This window comes from Rhagoletis pomonella, unplaced genomic scaffold (assembly GCF_013731165.1).
Source record: "Rhagoletis pomonella isolate Grant_MI unplaced genomic scaffold, Rhpom_1.0 Rhpom_scaffold_00006, whole genome shotgun sequence".
Taxonomy (NCBI): domain Eukaryota; kingdom Metazoa; phylum Arthropoda; class Insecta; order Diptera; family Tephritidae; genus Rhagoletis; species Rhagoletis pomonella.
Window position 1 is genome coordinate 77,612,913 of NW_023458560.1, and position 10,242 is coordinate 77,623,154.

At 30.6% G+C, this 10,242-nt stretch overlaps 1 protein-coding gene across 3 annotated transcripts in view; it reads left to right on the forward strand.

Moving 5' to 3' along the window:
• LOC118741352 (protein phosphatase 1 regulatory subunit 14B-like) overlaps nucleotides 1–9,082 on the forward strand; it is a 251,722-nt gene extending 242,640 nt beyond the window's left edge. For all 3 annotated transcript variants that reach the window (XM_036473294.1, XM_036473295.1, XM_036473296.1), the window contains 4 exons: nucleotides 1,502–1,951; nucleotides 2,092–2,166; nucleotides 4,587–4,628; nucleotides 4,700–9,082. In XM_036473294.1, coding sequence (XP_036329187.1) covers nucleotides 1,736–1,951; nucleotides 2,092–2,166; nucleotides 4,587–4,628; nucleotides 4,700–4,741 — 375 coding nt within the window. In that variant the 5' untranslated portion in view covers nucleotides 1,502–1,735 and the 3' untranslated portion in view covers nucleotides 4,742–9,082. The remainder of the gene's footprint in view (nucleotides 1–1,501; nucleotides 1,952–2,091; nucleotides 2,167–4,586; nucleotides 4,629–4,699) is intronic.
• Nucleotides 9,083–10,242: the final 1,160 nt, after the last annotated feature.

Sequence of the window (10,242 nt, forward strand, 5' to 3'; positions counted from 1 at the left end):
TTGAATTTATTTTTAAAAATTGCTGAAAATTTGAAGCTTGAATTTGTAGAATTTTTTGTTAAAGAGTAAACTAAATCTTTACAAAAAAATAACTAAAATTAAATAACAAAAAAATTAATTGTTAAAACTGTTCAGTATGTGGTGCGTTTATAATTCAAAATGTCATTAATCAGTTGAAAAATAATAAAAAGATAAAAAGAAGCTATAATTTTTGCCAATGGAAACATTTACTTCATACATAGTTACTGTGCACAACTTTAAATATTTTTTAATATTTCTATAAATATTAGATATATCATTTTTATAATTTTTATTGAAAACGAAAGCATTTAATTTTACAACACAAAAACATCTTTTTTGAAAATTAAGTGTGGCTAAAATTCATCTTTGAGTGCACAAAGGTAAAATATAGTTCTTTTCAGTCACAGTCACTCAAATGCTAGTTACATAGAACTAAGAAATCGTTTGGTATTTTTTTAATGAATTTTATGCATTAATTATCCTTCTATGTTAATATTTAAATAGCTTTTGCTGTTGCGCGACATAGTTAGAATTCAGCATTGATCACATTATTTAGTAAAATGTCCAACCAGTCAAAATGGAATGGCCCTTTATAGTTTTGAGGCTATATTTGCCTTAAAAATTTGGGGACGTTACTTAAAACGGAAGCGATATTGAAATGATCATCAAAGTCAACAGATTTCTGCAAATTTTCATTTATGTACAACGCAATCTACAATAATATTTTGGGTATTCGGATAATCCGGATACCCAAAAAATCTAGATAGAACTCCCAGCCCTAGTATGTACGATTCATAAATTAATCATTGGTTTTTTATAACTATTATGGTAAAACTAGGTATAGTATGCGAATGCCGAACTTTAGAACACTGCGGCCGTAGTATTTAAACTGTCCCCCTATGTATTACCTCAATAAGTTTTTCTATCCAATAATGGGCAATTCAAAAACTATAACTCCTCACTAGAGAATCGTGCCAGATGGCCAAGAAAAAGGCCTACTGCGTTAGTCATCCCCAATGTGTATTCACTGAACTTTTTCAGATTCGTTACAGTCCTTCAAAGGTCGAAAGACAAATGGCCTGCTGCCAAAACCACAAAAAGTGATCGCATTGAAAGATACTCAGGCCAATACGGAATACCAAATGTACTGAGTCACGTGACCATTACAAAAGAAAGCAACTGGTTTATGGAAATGTGCGGCATGGCATCTATATGTACATCCATATGTATGTATGTAAGTTTATGCAGCGTGAAGAACGCAAATATCATGAGCGTATGTATGCCTCAAGGCAATGACTAGGTTGGGCACCTTAACCAAGTAATGACACACACTCGCCAAGAACGCGACAGCAGAGGATTGAAAGTTAATTGTTAAAGTTGCAATAATTATTTCATTAAATTCAAATTTAACTCAAAGAAAATGTTAAACAAAAGGGTGAATGTTGATTGAATTAATATTTTTTCTTTGATTAATTTACAGATCGCCAGTTAATTGAGGGCTGAAGAAAAAAAATAAAGGCTTTACGATAGCCAACTATCAATCAACCGCCCACACTAATTAATTTGACATATAAGTCTGAACAGAATTGAAGTCCAAGCAGTCAAGTCCAACAGCTGCCACGGAAACGGCATAGCATATCAGGCTTTACTCTCAAAAATAGTAGGAGGCAACAACTAAACGTACAACACACATACACACACATACCCACACAAAATGCAGTGCGGCCTAGAGCAAATGAACGACTGTGAACGCTCGCCGAACCGGACCAATCTCCGCGTCAACTTCAACGAGAAGGGTGCTGAGGTGAAGGAGCGACGCGAAAAGTTCCTCACCGCCAAATATGGTTCACATCAGATGAGCCTGATACGTAAACGCTTGGCGGTTGAGATGTGGCTGTATGATGAACTGCAGAAACTCTTTGATCCACCGGTAAGTTGGAAGAACGAGATTTGAGAGAAAGAGCGAGTGTGCATTTGGAGATGTGTAGCTCTGATTATGTTGCTGCTAACAACAATTATTATGGTAAATTTTCATGTTTTTTTTTTGTTTTTGTTTTTATATTCTTGCAGAGTGAGGCTATCGATGTGGATATAGATGAAATATTGGATATGGACACCGACGACATAAGGAGATCCCATTTGATTGTAAGTTAAACAATTTTTGCTAAAGGGGTTTGCAATTTGCTACGCATAATTTTCACCACAAGTGGCTATACTATATAATTATAGATGTACATATTATGTACTTGTACATAGAAGTGCCTCAGTTTTTTTTTTGCAAAATTCGATATGCAGATCGTATGTACATATGTATGCATGCAGTTTTATTGTAGCTGTAGTATGTTTGACGTTAGCCCCGGCATACTTCAAGTTGAACTTTTGGCTAAGGACTTTTACTTCTGCTATAACAGAGTTCTTTCATAGTAATTCTACGTTTTAAGCTTTTGAATATCCTATTGAAGGATACAAATTTTAAAAGGTCAACTTCGGAGCAGCAGTATGCTAGGCACCAATGATCGACATATCCTAACAGGGCAATTCGGACAACTGTCTGACAACTCACCACAATCTGCTAACGACAAGGTCTTAGCATTATTCTGTTTGTCTTTTAGCCATAAGTTTTCTGAAATATCAAGGAAATAAATTATATTAAAATAAATAATAAGTAGGAAATTTTATGGAAACAGAAAATTAAATTAATGTAAAGAAAAACTAAATAAAATTATTTTCTAAAATTATATGAAATTTAGAAAAAATATATCACTTTTTAAAACAATAAAATTTTAAATTTAAAAAAAAAATCCATTAAAAAAAGGAAAACAAGAATTCAGCTGAAAAAAATACATAAAATAAGTTTCTAAAAATTAAATGAAATTAAAAAGTACATATAATAAAATTTAAAAATTAAAAGAATAGTAATTTAAAAAAAGGAAAAAAAGGAAATTACGAAAAAAAAATCCTGCTGTCCGAGGATTCGAACCTCGGATCTCTCGAATGGCATGACAGTGCTTTGCTCACTCGGCCATTGCCACTGTTGGAGCAGCGCAAGCAAAATGCATTTGGAAGATGCTCAAGTGCTTTTTGTATCAAAATATCTTTTCACCATAGAAGTTGGCAAGAGAGCTTTTTTGTGTAAGACTTTCGTGCCAGAATAAACCAAATCTTTCAAACCATCTTGCCTACTGTCGTTCAATTGTCTTACAAACAATTTTCAACTGTCTTAGCCAGAATTTCCCTGCAGGCCCGTCTAGAGGGGAGGGGATCGGTGGTGTTTTCTCTCGAACCCGGTTTTTTAAAGAGACCCGGATTTCTCTGAAAATTAAGTTGGAAAATAAAAATTCTAAAATTTTTTATAGTTGATAAATTTTATTATTCAATATTCATATAAAAAGTTACATTTTTAAATTTCAGAACGCACACTAAAACACGAAAAACTATTTTACGCATTCAATTGATCTGTACCGAAAAAAACAATTCTCTCTTTAGACGAAGTTTTTTAACGAAAAAAATCATACTCCACATACTACGCAAATAGCACCGAACAAGTATGGAGTAGAAATCGTTAGAGATTCATTAAAAAATTTAAAATTAATCTGTAGTGGGGCAGGCACATTTTTACTTACCCTCCGAGGCCGGATTTTCTCTCGACGGCCCTGTTGCCTTATATTTCTATTATCTGAATGTTGATGAATTTAATTTTCCTTTAATTATTAGATTTCATTTTCTTACAGAGAAAAATATATATTTTTTTATTTAATTTAATTTTTAGAATCTTCTTTTAGTTATTTATTTAAGACATTTTTGCTTTGAAAAGAAAAAGATTTTTTTTTTTTAATATCATAAAGTTTTTAGAAACGTGTTTTATTTTTTAATTAAATATTTTTTATTTTTTGCCATTTAACCAACAAGAGTTGGTTTTAGATTTTATTGTTTTGAAAAGAAAAATATATTTTCTTTTATTTCATTTAATTTTTGGCATCTTCATATTATTTTTGTTAATCTTATTTCTATCTTTTCCAATTTTGTTTTTAGAAGTGGTTCTAAAAATTATATTCTCTTTATTTGATTTGATTTTTAAATATTAAATTCTTTTTTTATTTAATTTAATTTTCTTTTAATTCCCACTTTTTTTACTTAATTTATATTTTATCTTTCGAAAAACTGTGACGAGTTGAAAGACATTTGCCAGAGTTGCCCTGTAAAGCTACTTATTAATGTATAAAAATCATATTGCTACTTAAAATGCATATTAAAATTCATTTGTAATGATTACGGCTCGGAATCTCATGCACTCAAAATTCAAAAATATGCGCCATAAACAAGTAAAATATGCAATTAAAAATATATTTTTTTACTTATTTAATTTGGTTTTAGTTTATTGTATTCACTTAGTTTACTCATTTATGGTTAATTTTTTGTAGTTCTTTAACCACTTTCAATATTTTTAAAAACACTATTGTATTGCCATGAATTTGTTCGTTGCAAAATTTACGATATTATGACAATACGACTCATTACAACACAATGCGAGTCCTCAAATTTTTAAATATTCTTTTCTCTTTTAGCGGCTCCTTTCGGTCTGCAAACGCCCACAGTCGGACATATCGGTAAGCTATTTATTGTAAACAAATATTTGAAGCTTTAATATTGTATTGACGTTTGTTTTATTCTTTTCCAGAAATTCATAAGTGATTTACTTGATCGTGCAAAGACGCTGTAAATTAGCTGCGCTGGCGCGTTTGTTACTTTAGTTTTTTATGTGTAATTCCACGCAAAAAACGAATATATAAATTATAAATTTAGTTAAAACAAAAAAAAAACTAAAACATAATTCAGTTGATATTAGCGTTTAGCTCTCTACAAGTATATAATATTTTTTAAATTTATTGATCTTATTTGATTTTATTTTCTTTATCAGAAAATCAATTTAGTTAATTTACTTTAATTGTATTTAACCTTATTTATTACTAAGCACAAACGATAATTTAAATGAAAAAACTTTTGTATCAAGTCGCATAATATAAATAACACATTAGATTTTAATCGGTTACATAGTAAACACGAAACAAAGTGAAAATAAAAACAAAAGTGTAGTATAACCAAAAAATATTCATACAAGCTAAGTCTAATACTAGATTACAGAAATTATAGTCGCATTAAAATTAAGGCAAAATAAAAGCAAGACAACACAGAACAAGAAGAAATCTCAAACCAAAAGAAATTCGCGAAAAATAAAATTAAAATAAAGAATCAAATAAATAACTTTAATTTGTATGTGAGGCAAAGCTGACGTTGATTATTGTATATCACTGTATTTATACAGTATGGTGGTAAAAATAGGCTCTGAAGTAAAACAAAAAAAAAAAAAAAAAATCTTAATTGTATTCATCAAAAAAGTCATCTCACAAACTTCATACATATTTACATTTAATGCTTAAAATACACTTGTATGTACGCAATTTATTTGCAAGATTAAAATAACAGACTAGATTACAAGCACTCAGCTTTGAGAAATAACAAAGTAACTTACATTTTTGGTTTCTTTTTTAAGCGTGAAAATTTTTAAGTCAAACCCTAACACTTTAATGACAAAGAAAGAGGCATTAAAGCGCAGTAAAAATAGCGTTATTTTCCCCGATGAGCATACTACCAATTTTCCAAAAGTGTGCTTTTAATCAAAAAAAAAAAAATAAATCATAATCTTTGGAGACAAATTGTCCAGCTTTGATGAAATCATTTCGTAGAATTATCAGACAATTACTTTGGAAAACGCTTCTATGTTATTGCTAAGCAAGTTTGTGTAATCTATTATATGTAGTATATTGATTTGAATTACAAAATAATTAGTCATTGTAAATCATTTGAATGTCTGTATGGGTGAACGCGATTTTGTAAATTAGAGTTGATCACCGAATTAAAAGAGAAAGCTCAGGTTCACTGCCAAATGAAGTATTTATGTATGTGTGTATAACACGATGCATGTATGTATGTATAAAGTGTATACAAGTACATATAAAAATGATTATGTACGCGTGTGAAGTAAACAACTTTAACTTTAAATTGAAGCCAAAACTTATACTTGCTACGAGTACAGCTGTTTTTTGTTTTTTTTAAATAAAAACATAGGTTCGAGGTCTAAAATAATTTATGGTGCTACCAAGCATCTAAAGCGCTATTCAGAGTTTTGTGAAATTAATTTCCTTTTTTTGTTCTAAGTTTCCTTTCGACATTTTACCAAATTTTTATAGACTCGAGTTAGACGCTTTATTTATGCATTTAAATTTAAGATGCTAATGCTAACGTTCTTTTCGATGGAGCTGATACGAACTTATTTCCGCAAGAACTGACATTTGATGGCGGGCGGAACGATGCATTTCCGGAGTGTTGCCATATGTGAGTTTTTCGCAGAGGATGTTTAAAATTAAAACAGAGGTTTGAAATTAGATTGCACCTTCCAGGCGGCGATGACGTTTCTCAAGTAAAAATAAACAAAGCCGATTTCGATTAAAATGTAACATTTTTACTATTTTACTCAAAAGCTGTACAATTTTTGCGTACATATCATTTTATTTGCTTGAAACTAACAATAAATTTTCAGTTTATTTTTTATAAAAGTAAATATACATATAGGTATAAAAATAAAAAAAAAAACTACTTCAAGTTGATATCGGTTGGTGATACGGAAAAAAACAGAAATATTATCATTTCGAAATTCGCCATTAATATTGAGAATGGAACTAAAATCCAAAGACAGAAATTTGCAACACCACCGTTACAACGCAAAATAAATAATTACATTACATTTATGAAATCAATTTTTACTAAAGATGTCGGAGCTTTACTAATTAAGAGATCCAAAATTTTTGATTCGTGGGAAAACGCAATCAATCAAACTTCGTCACACAAAATGAAAATTTTTGAATTATATACATATTGTACGTTTTAAAGATTTAGTTTAAAGTAGTCATGAAATAAAATAAAACTACAAATTATTGATTAGATTAAAATGGTACCATTTTATGGAACCCTGTACCAAAGTACCATCGATGAAAAAATATACGCCTTCTTGTACCAAAGTATCAAGTCTGGCAACCGTGTTTCCGAGGTGGCGTTTAATTTTACTTGAGTAGCGGTGCCACTGACGGCGCCACCTTTGTTCTCTACATCTTGGGTTTGACTTGTGTGCTATAAAGGGTGTTTCAAAAAGCATTATTTCGTAGTTTGAAAGATAAAATATTTGCTTAATAAACGAAACAAAAAATTTTAAAATTTTTATAAAAATATTTTAGAGTTTTCTAACTTTCCATTTTTGGGCTCACAGAATTTTTGGAAAATCTAACATGTTTAGTAATCTTCGGATAGAGTTCTGAAAAATGTTTTACAATTTTTAATTAATAGCACCTGTACTCAAGATTGAATAAATTAACATTCAAAAAATCGGCACTTGACCGAAGCTGGCTTGTCAGGATACGTTAAGTATGAATGTGAAAATGAGGATATAATCCAAACCAATCGTATAACCGCATACATATAAAATTTGATCATATGGAGCCCTAACCACAAAAAATTGTCCTAGTAACCATTTGCATAAAAAAAGAGATTTTTTTTAGCGGTTAGGACTCTATATTGAAATACAAAATTATATTGATTTATATAAGCTTCACTTCACACACACATAAACGCATATAGCAATACATATATACACACATATTTGTATGAATTCTTAAAACACATAAAACCCAATAGGGGTATTCTCGAAGTCTTACAATGCCCTTGCACGGTGCACGGATTGCACGGTAAAAACCGGTTTCCTATGGGACAGCTTTGCAAGGCCTTTGCAAGATTCCGCGAATACCTATCTAATAAGTTAAATAGTAATGTCATAATGAAAATTATACTTTCAAAAAAAAATAAAATAAAAAAATGTTTACATTGTACAGCTACATACTGTGTATTGTAAAGCGTAAGTGTAAAATTATAAAGCGATAAAAAATCTAGTGAAACAACTAGTAAGTTATCTCAATGACACTTTTATCATGATAAGATATGCGATGTCAGTTTATGTATATAGTATATATAATGCGACAATGTGTACTAAAAAGCTACGATGGAATAATTTTTGCCATTTGCTTATAAATTATTTATATGCTAAACAATGAAAATCTATTTCTTTTGATATGTAAACAAAAAATGATTAAAAACTATATTACACATAGCAACGAAATCGCATTGCCGTTTTTTTTTTCTTCAAAACGATTGGGGAATTCTCTTAAAGACGTAAGACTGGAAAACTCCGAACTCAATTATTTATTTCGTGGAAAATTTTCGCCAACGGTTGTAAGACTTTTAAGGTTTTCGCGGTTTTATTCCGTTTAAGGGAATACCCCTAATTAAATATTTTGCTCAAATTAAGGCTTTCGGCTACTCAAAAAACTTTGCCACATCAAATCAAATACATATATGTATATTACAAGCTGCACTAAGCAAACTATTTCTAATAATAAGCCACTTTGGTTTTAAAACTAAATATAAAAGTACATAAATCTCAAACACACATATTTAGCTATTGAAAGCTTGTCAGCCACCACTATTCAAAGTAACTTTAATGTAATCCAAGCCAAATGAATCAATTAAAATATGAACGAAAAACAAAAAACTTCAAGATCAAAGTACATATCGTTGCCTAAACGTGAAAAGGTGCAAAGCTCATTTTTTTTTTTTTGAAATTTCTCGAGACAGACGAAAAATCGCTGTAGTTTCGGCCTTTTCCGTCGCTCTGCATCAAAGACTAAATTTTGGAAAAAAAGTGGACTGGGCACCTTTTCACCTTTAGGTAGCGATATGTAAACTCTCCTAATTTTACTAAGTACTTATAAGTCGAAAATACGAAGATACTCATCTAGCAGTTACTTTAAAGAAAAAAATGAAATGTGTTTTGTTTTCCCTTCCGAACCCTTCAACTTTCGATTGGAGTGATTTCTTGCCCCAAAAAGCAATTAAAGTATTCGAAAAACACTACAACATACACACTTAAAAAAGCACGCATTAGTTTGTAAAAAAACAAAAAATATGCAAAAATATTATAAAAAAAATCACTTATTCTCAACAACTTACAACAATTACATACAAATATGCATAAACAGTATGATAGGTTTGTATGGAAATAAGCATAAACTATTCAATAAAAATATAAGCATAAATGCAACCGTAAATTTAATCATAGATGCAAATAAAGTGTAAAACGAATACTTAGTAAGGTATGTTATAAGGATGAAACTTTGTAATTGATAGTAAATTTTGAGAAATTAAACATTAATTGCTTTGAAAAATGTCTGGTCTAACTTTTATTTAAAAGGTAAAAAAAAATAATGGTAAGTATGTAGTATTCACAACAGCCCTATTCCCGCTCCTCAGTCACAAAATTCACCGCTGTGCCTATCGTTGATGCAGAAAATCTGAAACTAGCTCTCAAAACGCAATATTTTTAAGTGGTGCGCTGGTTTCTTAAATGTTTCCATAGGAATTCACTACACTCATCAAGGCCTCTTCTACCGCACAGGCACTCAAGTGCCTCAAGGAGTGTTTTCTCAAAAACGAAAATAAAAACAAAACTGTCGAGAACGTTCTCAACGGGAATTACATATATGAGAACCAAACTCTGTGGAACGATGCCAAATGGAACAAAATTTTTACAAAAGTCTAAGGAACTTTCTCTCAAACAACAATTTGGGGACTAAAGTCTTAAAAACTTCCTGACAGAACGAAACGGGGGAAAATCTTCTCTGAACTCATAGCGTTGCATAAGTTTGAAATGTTTGAATATTAAAATTAATCAAAAAAAGGAACTTACGAGACAATAATGCAAATAAAGAAAACGAAAGACTTAAGACACGAACTTTGCTTCCAAAGAAAATTAAAAATTGTTCTATAAATGGACAGTTCACCCTAATGATAAACCATCTGGAAAGTGCAATGATCCAGCTTTCCTCTGGCTTAGAGTTAACAATCTTAGTTCTCACAGAAACGGTTTTTCCTCCCAACCCAATACGTAGACGCTGCTCTCATTCCCAACATTAAGTTCTCAACGCATTTGTTCTCGTTTTGATTTCTAGCAGATCGTTTCCCAGACTTTTGTTCTTATTTTATTCTCCGTTAAATCGTTACCGATACTTTCGTTGTCATATCTTTCTCATTGGAAACGTTACCGAAAGTTGCCTTATC